Below are 26,089 nucleotides of genomic sequence, written 5' to 3' on the forward strand. Positions count from 1 at the left end.
TACTATTAGCGAAATAAGATATCGCTTATGTCTAAGATATACTACCAAGAAACCTTCGATGTTCGATGACCAAGACGAACCTAACCAGAAACCAGACACACAGTTCTTTCTAGACAAGTAGCACCCAGTGTGTTGCTCGGTACAACTAAAAATTTCGAAGATAAGTCACATATGGTTATGACATAATGCATGCCGATTTCTCAGCTATTGTTATTTTCTTCTTAATTAGCTCCAGTTTGGATCTATCTTGTCAGCTATTTACACAGTTATCATGCTAATTGTCTTAATGGGTTTGTTAAAAATAGCTGTGGAGGAAAAGTTCTGTTCAACAACCACAATTATACTGTGTTTTGTGGCAAGTGTATTTGTTATAGCAGCAGCATGTCATCCAAAGGTAAATTGCAATATTTCTGATTAATTTGTTTACTACGTATATAGAAAGTACACCACTAATTCATTGCACCATTGGTTTGTATGTTATTTTTTTCCTTTTCAAGCAGACACAGCTGTTTTGTTTAAATAAGTTCAAATAATGTGACAATCATTGCATGTCAAAACAACGGTGTATGGTGTCATACACTACAAAAATCAGCATACCTATAATGGCATGTAAGAAAGAACTGGTTCCCGGAACTTAGGATGTAACAACACAGGTACTTTAGATCTGACAAACAGGCAAATGTACCCTCTTTTTAAAACTTGGTGGAGTTTTTTCGTATTAGAAATTATAAGACAAGAGTGTTCTACAATGATCATCTAAATATTCTTCTTATTTTGAAAGTTACACTCATGTGTAGGAACTATTTAGTGTTTAATATGTACTTCTTGCTGGTACGTGCTTTCTGGTCGGGCCCGAATTAGTGGTGTTAAACCTATATAAAAATTTAATTTTATCATGGTTATCTACCTTTCCTCCGAACGGATCAGTGTTGTATTCAGAAACATCTATACTGAACCAACAGTTCAGTTCAGTTCAGTTTCTTGTATATTCCTCCATTAAATGTGGAGCACTACCCAAAGGGTATAGTTTGAGCAACTATTTACACCTTAAAACATAGGGAAACAATTAATTATATTATATACAGATGACTGAATTTGGTTACAATGATCACTAAATAATAGATATCATAATTAATTCATAGGATTGTCATCATAAAGTTTTTTGAAAACATATAATAATTTATATGTGCTAGGGTGTAGGAAAATGTTAAAAAACAACAACTGAATATACATGTATTTACAAGAATTAAAATGGTCAAAAATTTAAAATCACTTATAATCATTAGCTGAGATTGCTATAATTATATCAGGAATAATAATGAAAATTTTTCTTGTAAGACTTATGTAGAGTGGTTGGGGTTTGGACAAAATTTAAGCTATAATATGTACAAAAATTTTCTTTACAGTTTAATTTCTATATGGAGATCTTGTCATTACTCCTTTTTAGTTATAACTGATATCTTACAATTTTAAAGGGAAGATTTATTTAAAAAAACCTTATAAGTCGTAAAATAGTTGGATGGTATACTATTAGTAAGGAACAATTTTAAAAAAGTTTACTTATACTGTACTTGTGATCAGGTTTTTTATCCTTTTTGTGCGCAGCAAGTGCATCTCATAACACATATTTCTAGCCAGAGTTTCAATGTTTTCATACACAGTTGGGTAACAGTTTATGTCCTTGCTAGTACAGTCTATTATGAGCTGCAGTAAATTCCCTTGTTGTATGATCTTCTTGTATGTTGACGTATCAATTTCATCCATTGTCTGTTCGATTTTTGAGCAGTATTTAGATCTTATTTGCTCTTGTTCTTTGCAGTGTAGAATAAAATGTTCTAGATCTTCATTTTCCTGTTCGCAAATTGTACACATAGGGTTAACTTTTGGATCGAACTTAGCTCTTTTGGCTTGGAATATGTACGTTTGAGTACTTATTCTTGCTTTTATTTCTCCTGCCTTTACATCTTTACTATTGTTCTTTACACTTTTCCATATATTGTGTGCTTCATTTAATGGATTGTTCTGTATCTCTATGTATTTAAGTGATGTTTTTTCCTTTTTTTCATTATGACATTCATTTTTCCAGTATTCATTGATCTTTATTCCTACTAGTCTTTTCCATTCCATTTTATTCATTGGACTTTCAATGTAGTAGCTACTGGATTTCAAATTGTATTTTGATAGAGTTTTTTCTACTCTGTTGATAAAGTCTTTTCCTCTTTGGTCTGAGAATACTATTTGTCGGCACAGAATTTCGCATTCTATGGTTCCTGGATTTCGAACAATATTCATGAAGAAGGTAAGTACATTTTTGTCTAATGTGATGGCAATAGGTTCTGCTCCTACCAGGGTATATACAGCCATATTTGCTCTATTATTTGGAAGCCCTTGAATTTGTCGGAGGATTTTTCTCTCTGCCAGTTCTAGCATATCCTTTTCTTTTGCAAGTAGGTTCATCACCTCAAGTCCGTATATGCTTCTTGGTACTGCATATGTTCTCCATAAGATAAGATAAGATAATTTTTTATTAACCAATCATGGTGCCCAAAATTTGAGCTATACAATCAAATAGATATAGGAAGATGTGGTGTGAGTGCCAATGAGACAACTCTCCATTCAAACAACAATTCAAAAATTAAACCATTATAGGTTAAAGTACGGCCTTCAACACGGAGCCTTGGCTCACACCGAACAACATTGACTCTTTAGGTAAATTTAAAACCGAACTAAAAAATCTTAAATTAAATTCAAAAGCCCAAGTACCAAAACATTATGACTTTGGCAATCGTAAACTCAATATTATATTGACACAACTTAGGTGCTCAGCTTCTTTTTTGAACTATGATCTTAACAGAGTCAACATTATTTCAGATCCGTCTTGTAGTTGTGGTGCTAAGTTCGAAGATTAACGTCACTTCTTTTTTTATTGTCCTAAATATTCGAATATAAGAACCAAATTATTTAATAATCTAAATTGGTTACCAGACAACTCTCTACTAAATTTGAACACCTTAACCTCCGGCGATAAGTCTTTAACTAATGTTGAAAATGAAAGAATTATAAAGAATGTATATGAATTTATTAAAGAGTCTAAGAGGTTTCTAATTGTGTAATGTAACATATTATTAAGTGCAAATACATGCATATTGTGTATTACCACTCACATCACCACACACCACCTTTTCAGAGTTCAAATAATTTATATATATATACATAATGTATTGTTTGTATGCATGCTTTGTAAATATTCTAATGTTATAAATTGTTATGGGAGAAGACTTTATAAGTTTGATTAACTTGTGTCTCATCCCTTTTGCACATTTACGCAAATAAAATATGTTTAAACTAAACAACAAGCTATAAAGGGCCCCAAAATAACTAGTGTAAAACCATTCAAACGGGAAAACAAAATGAATGAATTACAAAATAAAGCACAGAAAATGATTAGAATGATTAGACAACAAAAAACAAAAACAACACATGAATACACATTTACACTAATTAACCTGATATAAACCAAGTTATTGACAAAACATAGGTGTTATGGGTGCCACTGTGACCTGGAGAAATCACACAATTCTTTATAGTACTAGGTCTATGGGAGACAACTCCTGATCAATTTTATTTCCAATATTTATATATCTATCTATATTTTTCTTCTATTTATTTCTTTTTTTTTTTTTTTTTTAAACAACAATATTTTCTATAATTTTCTTTCGTTCTTCAAAAAGGGAGTGCAATAAATTAGATAAGTTTGAAGTTACAAACAAATCTTCAGATGAAAGAATCCAAACAAATTTTATTTCATCAGATAATCTTGAAAATTTTTTGAATTTGGAATTTAAATTAGATAGTTGTTGAGATCGAGTATCCTTTAGAACAGGACATTTCAAAAGAAAATGTAGTTCGTCTTCAACTGCGTTCTTACATAGCTTACACTTTCTGTCTTCAGCTTTAATCCCAAAATGCCTCCCTCTTTCGATTTCAAGATCATGACAGCTAGTTCTAAATCTTGTGATTATTTGCCTGTCTTTTTTTGAATTCATTTTTAAATATGGTTCAAACATAAAAATATTTTTAAATTTTCTGTAAGTTCTTAATTTATTGCCAGATTGTAAATTAGTACACTTCCCAGAATTGCTTTCTAAACTAGCTAACCAGCTTTCTTTAAATTTAATAGTTAAAGATGTTTTTACCTTTTTTAGAATATGGTTTTGTTTAAAGTTTGACTGGTTAACAAATAGATATTCTAAGTCTAGAAATTTAAATATATGTTTAATACTTCCTATCCAAGATTCCTGGTTATGTTTGTCCATAGAATGAGACAGATTTATGGCTTCCCTTAGAATAATATTTGAAGGTTCAATATCTTTCATAAGATGGATCCAATATTTTATCATATTCATTATTACATAATACAGTGTAGGGAGTGAACCTAGTTCTCCTCTACATGCCATATTTGATGTTTTTATGTTAACTCCAAGTGAAAATTTACAAAGCTTAGTATGAATTTTCTCTATAGCTTGTATGCGACCATGGGTGAGAATCCCCTTTTGACATGTAACCCAGCTCCAAGAAGGCTGTATATTGTTGCCCTTCCGGTTCTTATTATTTCTGAGATATTTGCACGGTTTTGCTCGTTTCTTTTGATACCTAGATGTTTGGTTTCATTGGTTATATTGATGTCATTGTCTTCAAATTTCAACGTTGATATGTTTGAGCCTTTTGCATTGTATAGAACCGCTTCAGATTTAGTTGGATTGATTTTGACTAGATCTCTGCTCGTGTGGTATTGTACGATGTCTAATATTCCTTGTGCATCTGCAGTACTATTTGCCAGGACAGCAATGTCATCGGCACATGTTGGCGCAGGGACTTGTATATCACCAATACATGCTCCGAGTCCACTTTTTAATATGCTATCAAGTATGACGTTGTTGTAGCATTTATATAGCGTTGTAGATAGTTTTGCACCTTGTTGAATTCCTTGTAGCACCATGACATCTTCTGTACATTGCCCTTCCCATTTAACCTTGATGCTCATTCCTTTATACAAGTTTCTCAGTAATATCCAGAGTTTTACTTTTATTCCATAATGGTACAGTTTGTTGAATAGTATTTCATGGTTTAGCTTGTCAAATGCCTTTTCTGCATCAAGAGTTACTAATATCAACAGTATCTTTAATTTCTTACTTTCTTCGATTGCTTCTGATGTGAGGAATGCTGCACATAGTGATGATACTCCTTCTGTAAAGCCTCTTTGCAGTGAGTTTTGTATGTTGTTAAATACAGAGTCAACTCTATCCTTCAATATACTATCCAACAATTGACATAATAATGAATTGTTTAAAATGTGTTTTGTAGTTCAACAATCTGATTAAAAACCGATCTCTCATTGCTCCCGTTTTCTGATATCTCGTCTATGGATTTTCATATGAATATTTGCATAAATGTAGGAGTACAGTATTATATATAAGAACAAGATCCATTTTGGAATATAAAACTGAGAAATTAAACAAATCTATTTAGTCATCTAACTGGCCATATTAATTAAAAACAATGGATTGTGTGCTTTCTAACCACAGCAAAAAAATATAGAGACAATTTTGTCTATAAGTTGTAGAACCAGTTATTCGTGTCGAATAGAGAGGATACAAGAATGAAGTTCATATTTTTAAACAAATTGTGTTTTTATCATTTGTTTAACTTTTAAAATATGGTGAATATAAAAGGGTTTATTTGTAGAACATTATGTTACATTTCAAACTGGGATTTTTTATACCAATGTTTATTTGCAGGGGTACAATTAATGACTGATTTGTTTATTATTAGGGCCCCGCCGAAAAGGCGGGTCGCCCTATAGTGATCAGTCTGTCCGTCCGTCCGTCCGTCCGTCCGTCCGTCTGTCCGTCTGTCCGTCCGTCTGTCCGTCCGTCCGTAACACTTTCGTGTCCGCTCCATATCTAGAGAACCATAATGATTTCATACTTTATACTTTACATGTATATTAACCACCACCAGAGGGTGTGTCATGATGTATGTACAACTTCCTAGGTCAAAGGTCAAGGTCAAAAACTTTGGTTTCAGTTGACAACCCTGTGTTCTTTGGTGAAGATCGTGTCCGCTCCATATCTAGATAACCGTTATGATTTTATACTTAATACTTAACATGATTATTAACCAACACCCAAGGGTGTGTCATGATGTATGTACAACTTCCTAGGTCAAAGGTCAAGGTCAAAACCTTTGGTTTCAGTTGACAACCCCGTGTCCTGTGGTGAAGATCGTGTCCGCTCCATATCTAGATAACCGTTATGATTTCAAAGTTTATACTTGTCATCCATTTTAACCACCACCAGAGGGCGTGTCATGATGTATGTACAACTTCCTAGGTCAAAGGTCAACGTCAAAAAAACTTTGGTTTCAGTTGACAACCCTGTGTTCTGTTGTGAAGATTGTGTCCGCTCTATATCTTGAGAACCATTATGATTTCAAATATTATACTTGACATCCATTTTAACCAACACCAGAGGGTGTGTCATGATGTATGTACCACTTCCTAGGTCAAAGGTCTGTCTGTCTGTTGGTCTGTCCATCGCTAACAAATTTGATCCACACTATATTTTGAGAGGACAGCTGTTATTATTTCATACTTTATACCTGACAAACATTTTCAACTTAACATATATATTAAATGTGTCATAATGTATGCATCCTAGGTCAAAGGTCAGTCCGTTGGTCTGTCCATCCGTTCGTTGTTCTTAACAAATTGTGTCCGCTTTACCTCTCGAGAACCGTTAATATTTCATACTTTATACTTGGTGGGTCATAATATATTGAAGGCATAATTCTAAAAATATGTGACAAATATCAATTGGGCAGCATCTTTAAACATTGTTCAAACATCAATCCATATATCCAGAAGTCACCTTAGAGTAGTCAACAATGAGTTCACATCATGCAGTCATATCACTATTATACTATGAAAGTAAGTTGAGAATATTTATCAGTTTTAACTTAAAATCTTAGATTAAAATCACATGTGAGACTATGTAATAACTTCCAAATAATGCTTCATATCAGATTATCCATACAACTTACCCCACATTATTGACAGCGGGGCCCAAAGAGATGGCTCCCATCTCAATGAAATCTAGTTCCCATCGAAAACAAGATGCTGTGTTTATTCCTTACTATATTTGATGTACTATGAATTTTCCTTTCAAGGAAATACACAATGCATTTTAATACGCACACATGAAGGTTATATGTACATGGGATAACTTATTGGAGAAAGGTTATGAAAAAATGCTCCTTTTCTTCCCTTAAGAAAAAGAGACCACAAAGAAGTTGATGTATTGTATATTACAAATGAAATTGAGAATGGAAATGGGAAATATGTCTAAGAGACACCTACCATACAAAAGAGCCGAAGTTACAGATACAATGACAACTCAAAGTAAATGTAATGAAAAGTCTCTCATAAAAAATTGTTAACCTGTAGTTTTCCTATGCTTTTGTATAACCAACATGTCACTATTGGCTAGGTTGACGCGCTTGAAATCAAGAAAAATGTGTTTTGTCTAAAGCTTTTTATGTTTTATGATTTTGCAAGAAATAATAACAATATGTAAGTACTAATCAGTTTAGCAAGTTTTGTTCTGTTAATTTCGTAGAACCGCTGATTCGGACCCGGTAAAAAAAGACATACCAAAAAGTCAATCATTATCATGAAATATTGCAAACAGAATAGTTCCTACGCATAGGTGTAAATTTCAAAATCTGTATGACATAGGATCATCGAACGATTCTTTTTGATTCATCATCATGATAAATTAAAGAATAGGAGGAATAATCATTTAAGAAGACAGGGAGTGTTTTTGTAAGGTATAAATTCACAAAGACGTATTTTTGATTATTTTTTATTTATAGATGGGTAAGCAATTCAAAATGGCGAATTAGATACCTTTAAGAATTTTCAGTATACGGATACAGATAGTATATTTCACATTGCTAGAAAACAAAGAAATATTGATGCCAACGCTAAAAAAATCTTTAATAATGTAATGCAAATATACCGGAAATACAAATAAAGATTTAAAAAACATTGGCAAAAAATTTTTCAATCTACTAACCGAATCCCTGTGTTTTACGTTACACGATGTTAAAAATGTTTTGTTGCTAAAATGTTTTATTTAAGTTGAATAATTTTGTTCTATAGGAAGCGTCCTGTTTGATTCACGGATTTTTATTCTTTATTGCAATCCCATCTATGTCTATGTTGATGTTCTTATATTCGGTTGCTAATCTAAACAATGTTAACTGGGGAACGCGAGAGAAAGCTACAGATGATAAGGAGGTAAAAAACAATCAGAATAGAGACACACAGTCCCGTTTCAAGGCTATTCGCAGTTTCTTCATGTAAGTATGACACAATATAATGTCCTCCTACTTTATTTAGGGTTTTATGTTAATCTGTTACACTTCTGTGTCTAGTTAGGGAAGGTTTTGGACACCCGTAAAAAGTAAAATATCAAACTCAAATGAAAACTCAATGCGGAAATCCCTTTATCAAATGGCAAAATCAGAAGCGCAAAAGCACAACAGACGAATGGAAAACATCTCAATATTCCTATGTACAGGAATCTCCTTATGTAGGAAATAGCGGAATAAACCAGGTTTTATAGCTTGATTTTCGGTGGAAGAGTTTTTGGTTTAAGTAGGTTACCATGCAGTTGTGTTAACATCAATTAGAAACTTGTCCATCTGATGCAAACGTTTACATGTTATTCCAAATTACGATTTTGACAATAATTTCATGGTTTATCGAACATTGACATATAATGTTGCGAGTGGGATCTTTCGTCATATGAACTCTCATGCTTATGATGCTACCGTGTAATCTTGTTTTAAATTAAAGGTATTCTTTCTTCTTCAATTTGATTAATTTCATTCTTGTTTTATTAAAAATACTCATGCACAAGATTTGGTGAATAAAGTCCCAAGTCAGGAGCCTGTAATTTAATGGTTGTCGTTTGTTTATGTGTTACATATTTGTTTTTCGTTCATTTTTTTTTACATACATAAGGCCGTTAGATTTCAAGCTTGAATTGTTTTACATTGTCTTATCGGGGCCTTTTATAGCTGACTATATGCGGTATGGGCTTTACTCATTGTTGAAGGCCGTACGGTGTCCTTGATTGTTAATGTTTGTGTCATTTTGGTCTTTTGTGGACAGTTGTCTCATTGGCAATCATACCACATCTTCTTTTTTATATGTCACTTTAATGTTTGCTTAACATAAACATATTTTATTCCATTGAATTTTAAAGGTGTTGCTGGCCCACAAAAGCTAAAAAGTTCAAATCCTCTGATATTAATAACACAGAAGACACAGAGAAGGCTGAAGTATATAACGGTACAGTTAACATAATATAGACAATAACTGTTAAGTGTCTTTAACTATCAGCTGTATTTGTAAGAGGCTAGGAAACAAGATGTATGCGAGCTTTTAGCGAGCCGAGTACAAATACAGCTGATATTTAAAGACACTAAACAGTTATTGTCTTTATCCTGCAATTAATTCTGTATATTATTTGTGTTTTGAAAGACACAAAAAACGCATGTTTTGCATCTATTGTCGATTTGAAATCCCTTAAGGCCCGTGTAGTAATACGATACAGTATTTACACATTCAGCTGAAGACGGGTTCGCAAAAAAGAATCTCGAATGGTCAAAAGTAATACTTCGCCCAAGGTGAAAAAATATCTATTTTAACATAACAACTAATTTCAACAGAAAAAACAAATAACAAAACATTGTCCAACCTAAAATATCGATTCGGATTGTCCCCAGACGACTTTTTAAATGTTTATATTATTGAAAAGCTCAAAATGATCTCCCTTGGGTTAAAAAATGCCATTTTTAGCTCACCTGGCTTAAAAGGCCAAGTGAGCTTTTCTCATCACTTTGCGTCCGGCGTCCGGCGTCGTCGTCGTCGTCCGGCGTCGTTAACTTTTACAAAAATCTTCTCCTCTGATACTACTGAACCAAATTAAACCAAACTTGGCCACAATCATCATTGGGGTATTTAGTTTAAAAAATGTGTCCGGTGACCCGGCCAACAAACCAAGATGGCCGCCATGGCTAAAAATAGAACATAGGGGTAAAATGCAGTTTTTGGCTTATAACTCAAAAACCAAAGCATTTAGAACAATTCTGACATGTAGTAAAATTATTGATCTGGTCAAGATCTATCTGCCCTAAAATTATCAGATGAATCGGTCAACCCGTTGTTGGGTTGCTGCCCCTGAATTGGTGATTTTAAGGAAATTTTGCTGTTTTTGGTTATTATCTTGAATATTATGATAGATGTAAACAGCAATAGTGTTCAGCAAAGTCAGATTTACAAATAAGTCAACATGACGGAAATGGTCAGTTGACCCCTTTAGGAGTAATTGCCCTTTATAGTCAATTTTTAACCATTTTTCGTTAATCTTATTTAACTTTTACAAAAATCTTCTCTTCTGAAACTACTGGGCCGAATTAAACCAAACTTGGCCATCATCATTATTAGGGTATCTAGTTTAAAAAATGTGTCCGATGACCCGGCCAACCAATTGTTAAATTTTAAGTAAATTTTGCCGTTTTTTGTTATTATCTTGAATATTATTATATATAGAGATAAACTGTAAAGAGCAATAATGTTCAGTAAAATAAGATCTACAAATAAGTCAACATGATCAAAATTGTCAATTGACCCCTTAAGGAGTTATTGCCCTTAATAGTAAATTTTTAACATTTTTCATAATTTTTGTAAACTTTCAGAAAATATTTTTCCTGTAATTACTGGACCAAGTTCATTATAGATAGAGATAATTGTAGCATGGAGAATGTTCAGTAAAGTAAGATCTACATACACATCACCATCATCAAAACCCTATTTTGTCATGAATTTATCTGTGTCCATTGTTTAGTCTACCTACCTTAGTCTACTTAAGTGTTTCAAAACGCAGGAGATCAGCTTGCTCCTCTATATTTGGCTCTATTTCACAGTCACTATCACTGTTGATTACTGTGCTACCTCCGATCATGAAGTTGTAATCTACTGTGTAGTCATAAATCATAGGATGTTCTTTCCAATATTTATCTAGTCTTCGTTCGAATGTTTTAAAGTTTTTGTCAGTTACGATTGTCTCAGGAAAACTGTTCCAGTCTTCCACTACTGTTGGTAAAATAATACTTTCTAACATCCAGCCTACTCCTGTTCTTGACTAACTTCAATGAATGCCCTCTTGTTGTTGAACCACTACTTAGTGTGAAAATACCACTTGATGCCCTTTCATCATAGATGTGATTGAGAATCTTGTACATCTCGATCATGTCGCCTCTTAGTCTACGATATCTAAGTGTTGGTAATTTCAAGAGTCTTAATCTGTCTTCGAATGATAGATCTTTCAAGTTTGGAAGCATTTTCGTAGCCCGTTTTTGTACGTTTTCAACTGATTCAATATCCTTTTTCCTATACGGACTCCAAACACTGCTGGCATACTCAAGATTGGGTCTATCTAGTGCTTTGAATAGTAAACAGAAACTCTTGTAGTCTAAATACTTAAATGACCTTCGGATTAGTCCTACTAGTTGGTTGGCTTTGTTAACCTGTGTTTGTATACGCTTGTCAAATTTAAGCTTAGAATCTATGTTTACACCTACATCTTTCTCACATTCCACAGTTTCAAGAGTTGTTTCTGCACCATCATATGTTGGCATCTTGTATCTCCCATCTTTGGTTCTTAGTTTGTTTCGTTGATATTGGCAGTACTTTGCATTTATCCGGGTGGAACCGTAACAGCCATTTCTCACTCCATCTAAACAACTTGTCTATGTCTTGTTGAAATATGTCTATATCATTTGGGGTTTGTATATCTCTATATAATTTTGTATCGTCTGCGAACATAAACACCTCAGAGTCCACACATAAGGGTAAATCATTTATAAAAAGAACAAACAGTATAGGTCCGAGAACTGACCCTTGTGGAATGCCACTAGTTACATTATGCCACTGTGAGTAATTTCCATTAACTTGTACTCTTTGTTTTCTACCATGTAAGAAGCTCTGGACCCAGTTACATGTTTGGTTACTAATTCCATACGATCTTAGCTTGTTAATTAAACGCATATGTGGAAGCTTATCGAAGACCTTCATAAAATCAGTGTAGATAGCATCAATAGATCCTCCATTATCTAGAATTTCAGTCCAACGATCTAGTACTTTAAACAGTTGTAATCCTGTTGATCGTCCCCCGATAAATCCAATTTGTCTATCACTAAATAGGCCGTATTTATTCATATGGTTAACAATTCTTTTCTTATTAATTTTTCCATGATCTTACATATAATACTTGTAAGGCTAACCGGTCTGTAGTTCGACGCAAGCTTTTCATCTCCCTTTTTTAAACAACGCTGTTATCTGACCAATTTTCCAACCTTCAGGTACAATACCGCATGAAAATGATACATAGTGGAATGTCAATTATATCTGCAAGCTCATATAAAACTTTAGGATGTACCTGGTCAGGCCCTGGTGATTTTGATGTATTTAAGTTTTTAAGTAATTTATTAATTTCTTTTGGTTTAAAGACTTCATCACTAGACGGTTCATCGTACTTAATATCTTTAAAAAAAAATTCATCCTCATAATCTTCTTTAGTAAATACACTTGTGAAAAATTCGGCAAGTATTTCAGCTTTATCAGTATCATTGCTTGCAATAAACGTTTTGCCATTTCTTTTATCGTTAAGTTCAGAAATACCACTTTTCGACTTTTTTTCGACTCTCTTTGAGTTAATATATGACCAAAAAGTTTTACAATTAGTCTTTGCTGATTCAGCAATGTCTTTTTCACGGTTTTTACGTTCTCTAATTACAGTTAATTTTGCCTTGTTCCTAGCTTTAGTATATTCCCTATAACTATCATTGTCTTTCTTATTTGAATACTTTTCCCATGCTCTATGTTTCTTCCTTATTACTCTTCTAGCTTCTACACTTAAAGGTTCTTTATTATACTGCTTTTTTGATATTTTCTTTTTAGGAATAGGATTGTCCATTGCTAGTTGTAATCTATCCATAAAAGCACTAACATTTTCTTCAGTACACTTGTTTGCTAATAATGTTTCCCAATTAACATTTAAATCTTGGCGTAGCATTTTAAATAAAATTGAGAATGGAAATGGGGAATGTGTCAAAGAGACAACAACCCATTATCATTATTAGGGTATCTAGTTTAAAAAATGTGTCCGATGACCCGGCCAACCAATTGTTAAATTTTAAGTAAATTTTGCCGTTTTTTGTTATTATCTTGAATATTATTATATATAGAGATAAACTGTAAAGAGCAATAATGTTCAGTAAAATAAGATCTACAAATAAGTCAACATGATCAAAATTGTCAATTGACCCCTTAAGGAGTTATTGCCCTTAATAGTAAATTTTTAACATTTTTCATAATTTTTGTAAACTTTCAGAAAATATTTTTCCTGTAATTACTGGACCAAGTTCATTATAGATAGAGTAAAATTGTAGCATGGAGAATGTTCAGTAAAGTAAGATCTACATACACATCACCATCATCAAAACCCTATTTTGTCATGAATTTATCTGTGCCCATTGTTTAGTCTACCTACCTTAGTCTACTTAAGTGTTTCAAAACGCAGGAGATCAGCTTGCTCCTCTATATTTGGCTCTATTTCACAGTCACTATCACTGTTGATTACTGTGCTACCTCCGATCATGAAGTTGTAATCTACTGTGTAGTCATAAATCATAGGATGTTCTTTCCAATATTTATCTAGTCTTCGTTCGAATGTTTTAAAGTTTTTGGCAGTTACGATTGTCTCAGGAAAACTGTTCCAGTCTTCCACTACTGTTGGTAAAATAATACTTTCTAACATCCAGCCTACTCCTGTTCTTGACTAACTTCAATGAATGCCCTCTTGTTGTTGAACCACTACTTAGTGTGAAAATACCACTTGATGCCCTTTCATCATAGATGTGATTGAGAATCTTGTACATCTCGATCATGTCGCCTCTTAGTCTACGATATCTAAGTGTTGGTAATTTCAAGAGTCTTAATCTGTCTTCGAATGATAGATCTTTCAAGTTTGGAAGCATTTTCGTAGCCCGTTTTTGTACGTTTTCAACTGATTCAATATCCTTTTTCCTATACGGACTCCAAATACTGCTGGCATACTCAAGATTGGGTCTATCTAGTGCTTTGAATAGTAAACAGAAACTCTTGTAGTCTAAATACTTAAATGACCTTCGGATTAGTCCTACTAGTTGGTTGGCTTTGTTAACCTGTGTTTGTATACGCTTGTCAAATTTAAGCTTAGAATCTATGTTTACACCTACATCTTTCTCACATTCCACAGTTTCAAGAGTTGTTTCTGCACCATCATATGTTGGCATCTTGTATCTCCCATCTTTGGTTCTTAGTTTGTTTCGTTGATATTGGCAGTACTTTGCATTTATCCGGGTGGAACCGTAACAGCCATTTCTCACTCCATCTAAACAACTTGTCTATGTCTTGTTGAAATATGTCTATATCATTTGGGGTTTGTATATCTCTATATAATTTTGTATCGTCTGCGAACATAAACACCTCAGAGTCCACACATAAGGGTAAATCATTTATAAAAAGAACAAACAGTATAGGTCCGAGAACTGACCCTTGTGGAATGCCACTAGTTACATTATGCCACTGTGAGTAATTTCCATTAACTTGTACTCTTTGTTTTCTACCATGTAAGAAGCTCTGGACCCAGTTACATGTTTGGTTACTAATTCCATACGATCTTAGCTTGTTAATTAAACGCTTATGTGGAAGCTTATCGAAGACCTTCATAAAATCAGTGTAGATAGCATCAATAGATCCTCCATTATCTAGAATTTCAGTCCAACGATCAAGTACTTTAAACAGTTGTAACCCTGTTGATCGTCCCCCGATAAATCCAATTTGTCTATCACTAAATAGGCCGTATTTATTCATATGGTTAACAATTCTTTTCTTATTAATTTTTCCATGATCTTACATATAATACTTGTAAGGCTAACCGGTCTGTAGTTCGACGCAAGCTTTTCATCTCCCTTTTTTAAACAACGCTGTTATCTGACCAATTTTCCAACCTTCAGGTACAATACCGCATGAAAATGATACATAGTGGAATGTCAATTATATCTGCAAGCTCATATAAAACTTTAGGATGTAACTGGTCAGGCCCTGGTGATTTTGATGTATTTAAGTTTTTAAGTAATTTATTAATTTCTTTTGGTTTAAAGACTTCATCACTAGACGGTTCATCGTACTTAATATCTTTAAAAAAAAATTCATCCTCATAATCTTCTTTAGTAAATACACTTGTGAAAAATTCGGCAAGTATTTCAGCTTTATCAGTATCATTGCTTGCAATAAACGTTTTGCCATTTCTTTTATCGTTAAGTTCAGAAATACCACTTTTCGACTTTTTTTCGACTCTCTTTGAGTTAATATATGACCAAAAAGTTTTACAATTAGTCTTTGCTGATTCAGCAATGTCTTTTTCACGGTTTTTACGTTCTCTAATTACAGTTAATTTTGCCTTGTTCCTAGCTTTAGTATATTCCCTATAACTATCATTGTCTTTCTTATTTGAATACTTTTCCCATGCTCTATGTTTCTTCCTTATTACTCTTCTAGCTTCTACACTTAAAGGTTCTTTATTATACTGCTTTTTTGATATTTTCTTTTTAGGAATAGGATTGTCCATTGCTAGTTGTAATCTATCCATAAAAGCACTAACATTTTCTTCAGTACACTTGTTTGCTAATAATGTTTCCCAATTAACATTTAAATCTTGGCGTAGCATTTTAAATAAAATTGAGAATGGAAATGGGGAATGTGTCAAAGAGACAACAACCCGACCAAATAAAAAACAACAGCAGAAGGTCACCAACAGGTCTTCAATGTAGCGAGAAATTCCCGCACCCGGAGGCGTCCTTCAGCTGGCCCCTAAACAAATATATACTAGTTCAGTGATAATGAACGCCATACTAATTTCCAAATTGTACACAAGAAACTAATATAAAAATAATACAAGACTAACAAAGGCCAGAGGCTCCTGACTTGGGACAGGCGCAAAAATGCGGAGGGGTTAAACATGTTTGTGAGATCTCAACCCTCCCCCTATACCTCTAACCAATGTAGAAAAATAAACGCATAACAATACGCACATTAAAATTCAGTTCAAGTCTGCTTTAAAATAATTAAACTTTTCCGACTTAGATACTTCTTGTTTAATTTAACATTTATACTCAAAAACTAAAACGTTGTGATCACTATGCCTTACTGGCTCTGGATATATTATATTGTTAATAAAATCTTTATCATTTACCAATACTAAATCTAATAGTGATGGTTCCTGGTTTATACGATATCTCGTAGGTTGATATACCATTTGCTGGAAGAAGCAGTCTCTTATACATTTTAAAAAGTTTTCACTTATACTGTTTTTGGTGGTCCATGTTTCCCAATTTCTTGACGGAAAATTAAAATCTCCAGTTAGAAGTATATGTGTATATTTTTCTTTTAAGTGACTTATTTTCAATAATAGTTCATTTAATAATGTATGATTCTCTTCTGTTGATGACAGACTTTTGTATATACATCCTACTAAAAGTTTATCATTATTCATCAGATTAATCTTAGCACATGTGAATTCCTTAAAGTCGTGTTTAAAAGTTATCTCCACTGCTTGCAGCTCTTGCTCAATGTACATTATTATACCTCGACCATTGTTTGGTGGAACATTTTCTGAGAAAATGTCATATCCCTCTAATGCGAGTTCTGCTTTATTTACCTTATATCTACTGTTCTTAGGAAGAACTTCTGTAACCATAATTATGTCTGGGTTTACTTTATTGTTCAAAAAACGTAATTTAAATTCATCTATCTTGTTTATAAAGCTATCGACATTTGTATAAATACACTTCAGTTTCGTAAAAGTATTATAGTCTTTTTGTCCATTAAAATGCCTTTCACCACAATTCTTCAACACATTTACATTATTTACATTGTTCACTTCTTTTAATTTTCTTTTGGCACTCTTATTATTTTCCTTGCCCAAGGGGGCCCTCTAACTATGTATAAAAGAGGAACGAAAGATACCAAAAGGACAGTCAAGCTCATAAATCTAAAAGAAACTGTCAACGTCATGGCTAAAAATGAAAAAGACACAACATAAAAAACTAAAGAATAAACATAAATATAAGTGTTTCTTCGACTTATCATTTTCATTTTTCTCTTTAGCTTCTGTCAATTTAGCTTTGTTTTGTTCTCTTTCAGTTTTAGTCATATCGTGTGTAACACTAATATTGCCAAATTTACTTTCTTTGTCAACTGCTTTAAGCTTTGTTAGATTAGTTTCTTTTTGATATCTACATTTTCTAATGTTACCTTCATTGGCCTAGGCTGTTCAGCATTTTCTTCTCTCTTTTTCCTATTCTGACAACATTCTTAATACCTTCAGCATCAGTTTCTAAATAATCGACTAGCTGGGAAACAACTAAAGTATCAGCCTTTTTACGTACGTCTGGGAGTTTGTCTGTGTTTTCAATAATGTCATGTATTATAATGTTTTTTTCTCTATTTGTGCTATCTCTTATTTCAGATACCCTTTTTTCAACTGATTTTTCTATGTCACTGGCAACATTAACTGTTTTACATGTACCTGAACTGTTTCCAAAATCTCTTTAACTTGTTCAGGGTTAACCTTTCTTTTCATTTCCGACTCAAGGGACGTAATACGGTCCTCCATTTTTTTCATAAATTCTGAGCACCTTTCTTCAATTTCTCTATCGGACTTAATGTTTTTCATCACTTTTGAGTCACAAGAAGGGCAGAACCAATGTAATGCTGGTTTTTTTAAAGCTCTCATACTCGACCTTGGACAGATTTAAACATTTCGAACAATAATATTCGGCACAGTACTCGCATTGTACAATTCTATCATTTTCATCAGAGAATTCTTTATTACAAATTTTACAGTTCCATGCTTCAGTTTTTGTATTATGTACACTGGATGTTGAATTTGTATGTGATCGTGTGGCTATAGTGTTATTCTTCTTACCTGCTTGAGACATGCCGGTAATTTTCCAAAATGGCGGATATATAAACAAATGTTCCTTACTTTTCAATCCTTCTCAATTCAATACCATCGTAATTTACAAGAGTTCAATCACTATTTTAAAACGAAAGTCTAGTCATATATATATAACTAATTTCACTATTTTAAATGATCCCCATATTAAATAGGATACAATTTAAAAGTAATTTTTCAGCTCCTATCAGAAACCTGACTTCATACGTTGACCGGAAGTAGCTTACATATGCACATAGACCAAGGTGAGCGACACATGCTCTTGAGAGCCTCTAGTTTTGCATTAAAATTGAAATATCTTTGTTTAACTCTTCGGTGACCTATATTTTATTACTGTTTTCAAATAAGCCGTACATAAACTAAAGAATTATAAAATATAAGCGATTTTTGTAATTTGGTTCTTTTGTTATTTCGATATTACCTCTATTTCTCCTATTAGTTCAACAGAAAAAAAGGACATTAACAAAAATGTATGCTTTTTATGGAGGCGGAATGTGAGCTTAAATGAACGGTGACCCCATCTTTTTATTTCATTTTTGTATGAAGTATATGATAAAGATCACTAATAAAAAGATATAGCGAAATCCTATATTATTTGAGGCCAAAATCGGCCCTAACCGGACCCACTCCTTTATTAAGAAAAATGAATTATTTTGACAGACATAGTTTTGTCTTATTTATCCAAGGTAGCAATACACAGTTAGGAGTTTTGTTTCGCATTTTGGCCCCTGTGGATTTTTCAAATAGGAAAGTTATTGTGTAATAAAATTCATATTTAGACAGCTGAGTGCTAATTTAGCCTTCAAAGGTGGTTTATAAGAGCATCACGATTATTTTTTACATGGTTAATGGGCTGTTTTCTGTTTGACAATCCGTATTTTCATAGCTAGAATAGCCATCTGTCCAGAAATTAATGTAATGTTTACAAACATTTTTTTCTACATGAAGTTTTTGACGCAATGTTTCAAAAAAAATGAGATGAAAGACATATGATTTTCATAGGATTAGCTGAATGATATATGTTCACAGTTCAGAAATGGTATTACTTAAAGCGATTGAAATTCTACTTTTAGCCAAATTTTGGGGAAATATGTGACATCTTTTCCCCCCTTTTTTCAATATTTTATAACAAATAAATGCAGATTGTTTCCATGGATACACCCAAAAGAAATTATATTTTACCATTTTATATACTGGATATAAAATCTATGGAAGATTCTGATTACATATATATGCCCATAATAACACAAAAAGTAAGCTTGATATTGCAAGAAAGCAATGAAAAGGGGATGGTGAAATTTATGAGGGCAAATTTTAATATTTTTCCTAACTGTTTATTGCTACCTTATGGCATACTTACCAAGCTCAGGATTGCATAATTTAAGACTTTTCATGCCACAAATCTATTGATATTTAGATTCTAAATCAACTTCTGAGGAAATTAAGTCTTTAAGAATTACAATACATGTCAATTTTATTGTTTACAGTCCTTAGCAACCAAAATTAGACATTTTGACACAAGGCTTATATTTGTACTCTATCGGCTTAACTCTTGCTTCTGATGGATTGGGCCGCATGTAGTAGCCTAAGTATGGAACAATATGTTTTTTTTTATTGCGAATATATCAAATTATTGTTTTTATCAAGATTTCATGTTACATTTTGGCATATATTGAATGTATAGTTAAATCAGATGTAAGAAATTGATTCCCTATCACCAAGTTTTTGAATTAAGTCTTTGGTATGCAATAAGCATAAAGATTAACATTTTTATGCTTGAAATTGCTAAATTTTGTACAATTTTGCATCATGAGAGATCTAATTATGATTTTTAACATTAAAAAACTGACAAAACAGGTATAGTTTTTAAGATTTTGCTAAACATTGAGGTAGAGACTAATTTTACACTTTGACTTGCATTGGCACCTTTCTTTAATTTTTGCCGCGTTTCAGTTTCAACTGCTTACCTTCAGAAAATATTCATTACTCAACCAATTTTCAAAAATAAAAGGCCATTTTACTCGTTTTAGCTAGCAGAACACAGACAAGAAGTTAAAAGGGATAATTTGAAAAAAATATTTACGTATAAGGTAGCAATACACAGTTAAAAGTTTAGTTTCGCATTTTGGCCATGTGAGAATGGAAATGGGGAATGTGTCAAAGAGACAACAACCCGAACATTTAAAAAACAATAATAACAGCAGAAGGTCACCAACAGGTCTTCAATGTAGCGAGAAATTCCCGCACCCGGAGTCGTCCTTCAGCTGGCCCCTAAACAAATATATACTAGTTCAGTGATAATGAACGCCATACTAATTTCCAAATTGTACACAAGAAACTAAAATTAAAATTTAATTGCATTCAAGATCCGATACCACATTTTTTCACGATTTAATCGCAATGCTTGACCACCGTTATTTGTTCTTTCACGGTCACTTCTATCGATAAATAAAAGCAACAGTGGTATACCGCTGTTCAAAATTCATAAATCGGTAAAGAAAAAACAAATCCGGGTTACAAATTTAAACTGAGGGAAACGTATCAAATAAAAGAGAACTACGTTACAACAGAGACACAACACCTAAATGTAAAACACACAGAAGGAAACTATAACGTAACAATGGCAATTTTCCTGACTTGGTACAGAACTAATGAAAAAAATATTGGTGGAACCTGGTATTGTGGCATGCCAAACCTCCCGCTTTAATGGCAGTGTTAATTATAACATTGCAATGCCAATATTACACGACAGGGCTACAATAAATAAATGGGAGAAAATATAGAACAGAGAAACAAACAAATAATAGCCATCAAAAGGTAATAGGTTAAAAAATAATGTATACGCCAGACGCGCGCTACGTTCACACAAAACTATGCTCAGATGAAAAAAGGTTTGAAAGCTTTAACATCTATAAAGTTGAAGATCGCCGGGGACCAAAAGTTCCAAAAAATTGTGGGGCCAGGGTTATCCGCTTTGGACAAAAACATCCTTATTATCAAGAATAATACATAGTTTTGCAAACAGTACATTTTACAAAATGACTATATAATAGATTTACATGATTAAACTGAAGTGGTGACAAGCTATAGAATAAAAACGAATACATTACAGAATCACAGTCATGTTAGCCATAGTCATTACAATGCTCAAAGTGACGTCACATTTAAATTTCTAAATCGTGTTCCAAAAATTATGAAAGAATTTGGATGAAATTCAAGATTAGATTTTTATGACTTATCTTACTTTTATTAATAACAGTGAAAATTTTAATACTAATTAATATTTAATTGTATTAGTAATTAGATAAATAATTGATAAATCGAATGAAACCCGTGTCATTCGAAATTATTTTAAAGCTGTACTACATTCTGTTAAAGATAAGAGAGATTTGAAAGGAAATGTTGGCTGGACCTGTTGAAAAGTTAAAACAAAAAGGTTATTACATCTTAATTAATACATTGATTTTTTGTTAAGTTCCAGTAAGATCAATGTAAACTTATCGGTCATTTGAATAAATCCATTTTGAAAGGTTATCAATCTTACTCTGTTACAATGTCTTCGAATATTGTATTATCGCTACTTACTTTGAATTAATTTTTGTAAAAACGTATGGCCCTTCCATTATCTATTATAAATCAACAGATGTAAACACTATGGTCCTTCAATCTGATATTGGTATTTTTTGCATTGCATTTCTCAGACGTCTTTATTATATAGTAAGTTGAATGTGTTCTTATTGGTATTTAACACTGAGACAACATACTTTATTTATAAGTTCAAATTGACTTTGAATTAGCTTTCAGTAACTGTTTGTTCTGTTCCTCAATATTCTCAACGTCGTACGCGATTTTGTCTTTAAACTTTCCTATAAGAGCGTGGTATCTGTAATGAAGTTTCTTTTGCAACCAATGGGACAATGCAACTGGTGATAGAGATTTATTGTTGTTATGGTCATATTAATAAATTAACTGTTTACAAAATTTTAAATAGTTAGAAAACTAAGGATTTCTATCTCCTGAAATAGATTAGGGATTGATATGTCTTTGGTGTCTTTTTACTTAACTTTAACCTTAGCTGTATGAATGAATGAATGATTTTATTCTCATAAACTAGTATATAGCTACAGAGATAATAACAGTTCATATATAATACATATCTTTGTTTCGCATGTGTGAAAATAATAACATTATAATAATATTACAGTTCCTCTAACCAGGAGGACAGACTTTCAATGATATATATCGTATAAATCTACACAATTTTTCTAGTTCTACAACATTTTCAGATGAGAATACATTTTTTAAATTTAATAATGTTTGCATTTTTGTTACAATAGTGTGCTAAATATTTTTCTCTTTCTATTTTAAAACAATTGCATGACATAGTGAAGTGAAATTCATCGCCAATATCTTTAGAGCTACAGAGATTACAAGACCTTTCCGATCTCGGAAAAGTTTGCCACCTTCCTGTCTCCACTGGCAAACGATGATTTCCGCATCTGTATTGACACAAAGTATATAAAAAAATTAAAAGGCAAAGTCGACAAATACTTTTCAAATTTAAATTCAGTCTTGAAAATTCTATAACATAAACCTTGTGAAGATTGGTGTATATCTGCACACCACTCTTATCGAAATTGGTCTTTAAGCTTTTGCTCAATACTTAATTTTATCCATTTTGTTAAAATAATATTTGCAATGCCATACATTTGACATGCCAGATTCATCAAAAATTTTCTAAATACATAAAATTCATTTATTTCCAATACCATAATTGTTATAATTAATGTATAGTAATTTATATAGTATACAGGATAATTTATCTTTTTTTGTATTATCAAGACACAAAAAATAGATCATTCGTAATTTTGCATTTAAAAAAATGGGGTATCTCCCAAGTTCTCCATAAATCATAAAATTTGGAGTCGAGTTTTTAAGTTTTACAATGTGCTTACAGAATTTCAAATGAACTCGCTCAAGTATATCAAAATTTTCGTCTCCCCAAATTTCGGCCCCGTATAGAAGAATGGGTACAACAGCTTTATCAAACATTTTAAGTTGGCATTCAATCGATAAGTGATTTAATCTGCTCTTCTTGATAACACTATACATAGCCTAATATAAGGCATCATTTTTGAGAATTTGAAGTCATCAATGCTCTTTAACTTCGTACTTGATTTGGCCTTTCAATCTAAACTTTTTGTTTTAGCTATACTAATGAGTCTTTTGTCAACGAAAAGCGCTTGAAGCGCTCACATTTTAAAGCCTAGTATCTTTGATAAGTTTAATAAGTTCGATAAGTTTTCGTAGAGCCCAGGTGGTCGTGTGGTCTAGCGGGACGGCTGCAGTGCAGGCGATTCGGTGTCACGATATCACAGTAGCATGGGTTCGAATCCCGGCGAGAGAAGAACCAAAAATTTGCGAAAGCAAATTTACAGATCTAACATTGTTGGGTTGATGTTTAGACGAGTTGTATATATATATATCGGTGTTATATATATCGGTGTTTTATAACATGTTCAAAAGTGCTTATGTACAAAATATTGCATAAAAATGGTTTTAACTTGTATAAAATTTGAAAAAAATGAATTTGAATAAAGCAGATTTTACATTTGAAATTTAAAAACCTTGCTTACCACACAATGGTATCTCGCCAACTAGCTACTATTTGTTTCACACTCATATTACTCATTTCTGGACTTCTTACACATCTAACGGTTGCATTTACAATACACTGAACCTAGTTTCTACTTTAGTATTCCTTTGCAAAATTGAAATCATTTTCTCCTATGTCTATTAAATCCAGAGAGAGAACATGGTTTTCATTGAACTACACTTGATTATAAATTAAACTCTTACATGAATGGACAATAAAAAAATATGATAGAGGTTAATGACATGTATTTAATAATAGTAACTTATTTTTTTCATCAAATTTTGTACAAGTGAAAACATTTTGTAAAAACAGATTTAAGAAAAAGGAAAAAGTTCGCCTAGTATTTCATCAACTTTAAATATTTTATTGCACTAGGTAATAATTGCAAACAATGCCGATACATTTCTTCCTGTGTTATTAATTGCTAATTAAACTAGGGTTAGGCAACTATATGAGTTTCATTTTCACATTTATGTACCGTGTTAGTTGTATTTTACGAAGCATTTCTATCATAAACGTATGTTGCACAATCAAGAAGAAAACTGAAAAAATATCGATGTTCTGTTCGATTACTTTTTTTACCCTTTTTTATTATTAAAAACTTATTATTTTTACATATACACAAGCATGGTGTATATTCCGTCTCACTGGACCCGAGTTCGTGCTTCTACACTTTAATATTAGTTTAGTCTTGTTACTGGTATTGCAATCTGCTGGTTATACTTTGCATACGTATAACAGGTAATTACTATGTATTATGAGGTGTTTAACATGTCCACCAACCGAGTCTCATTCTTTCATATTCAATTCCATGTCTCTCTTTTAAAGGCAGATTTACGATGTTTCATTTAGTTATCTTTCTGACTAAAACCTATGTTAATTTGGTTTCAGATACTGCTCTTTTGTCTAAATACGGCTTAAATAGAGCAGAGCCACTAGTTGGAAAGGAATCCAAATTTTGGGATGAACTCATAGAGAAATATTTGCTTCCGAAAGAGCCGAGTCGGAAACAGAAACTAGAACTAGAGAAAGAACTCCTACAACTACGTAATCGAGTTTGCATCATTATCTTTATGGTTAACACGTTTCTTGTGACATTAATATATGCTCTGTCTGAAGCAGATGCATTTAAATCTTCCCTGGTATTAAAAATTCAATGCGATCCACAAGATGTTGCAATTGACCCAATATCTGTTTTATTCACACTTACCTTTGGAATCTTATTATTGGTTCAATTTGTATGCATGATTTATCATCGATTTTCAACTTTAATTCATATAACAGCAGAATCGAACTATTTTGGACAAGATACTACTGAGGACGACATTAAAAAGCAACTGTTTGATTGTGACAATTGGATGACGAATGAACGACCGAAAACCGCAAAAGAAAGGGCAGTTAGAAATGTACAGATAATTCACAAAAATCAAAGCACATCAAAGGCAAAAAATAATAGGCAGAAGTCAGCAATTATCTCTATTAAAGAAGAAACTGCAATAGACGGTAGTGTTTGCTAAAAAACAGCTCAGGCCAATAATTCTTTCGATGATTAAAAAGATTTTGATTTTTTTGAAAGACTATCTGTTAAAAATATTACTGGTTCAGGTGTTAAAGATTATCGTTAACCATTTGAAGCTCCCTTGGAAAATGCAAACCATTGCTTTTGTGGCGTACATTTTTTACTATTTGTATAATCAATATATGGAAAAATGAAAATAGCAAAGTACATCATCAATATACACATAATGCCGTCCAATGAGTACTCGTAGTTACTGAAAACTAGAAGTTCAAAACAGCAACAAATAACAACAAACAAATTAATCAAATCTAAATGTTTACACCGTGTTTGATTCGATAAAGGCAAGATTCTGATCCTTTCAATATTGTTTTTTTGTATTTTTTTGCATGTTCTCATACAATTACTATAACAAAACTATGTCTCGTATTGTAAGAAGTGTCCTTTGTTTAATTATACAATGTTTATATGGCGTTTACAGTTTATGACGTCAAACACGCATGTGTTTTTTTTAAATTGATAGATGTTTTTGTACTTTTTTGTTAAATATTTGTTTGCTTTGAGATTGTGACACAGTGATGACTGCTGTATCCGTATTTTGACTATTTTACCTATTATTTCTGTTTTGTTCACTCATCGTTGTAAATATAATGGAATTGATGCGACTGTCATACAAATGAGAGGTTTAGCGCTATAAGCCAGGTTCAATCCACCATTTTCTACATT

The 26,089-nt window shown here is 32.5% G+C and overlaps 1 protein-coding gene across 1 annotated transcript in view; it reads left to right on the plus strand.

The window, feature by feature from the left end:
- The window catches only part of LOC134708657 (chitin synthase chs-1-like), a 56,133-nt gene extending 30,769 nt beyond the window's left edge, over positions 1-25,364 (plus strand). The window contains exons 8-11 of the mRNA XM_063569304.1: positions 230-394; positions 8,222-8,421; positions 9,333-9,418; positions 24,739-25,364. Of these exons, the coding sequence (XP_063425374.1) occupies positions 230-394; positions 8,222-8,421; positions 9,333-9,418; positions 24,739-25,364 (1,077 nt within the window). The remainder of the gene's footprint in view (positions 1-229; positions 395-8,221; positions 8,422-9,332; positions 9,419-24,738) is intronic.
- The last annotated feature ends 725 nt before the right edge of the window (positions 25,365-26,089 follow it).

This window comes from Mytilus trossulus, chromosome 2, assembly GCF_036588685.1.
Source record: "Mytilus trossulus isolate FHL-02 chromosome 2, PNRI_Mtr1.1.1.hap1, whole genome shotgun sequence".
NCBI lineage: Eukaryota > Metazoa > Mollusca > Bivalvia > Mytilida > Mytilidae > Mytilus > Mytilus trossulus.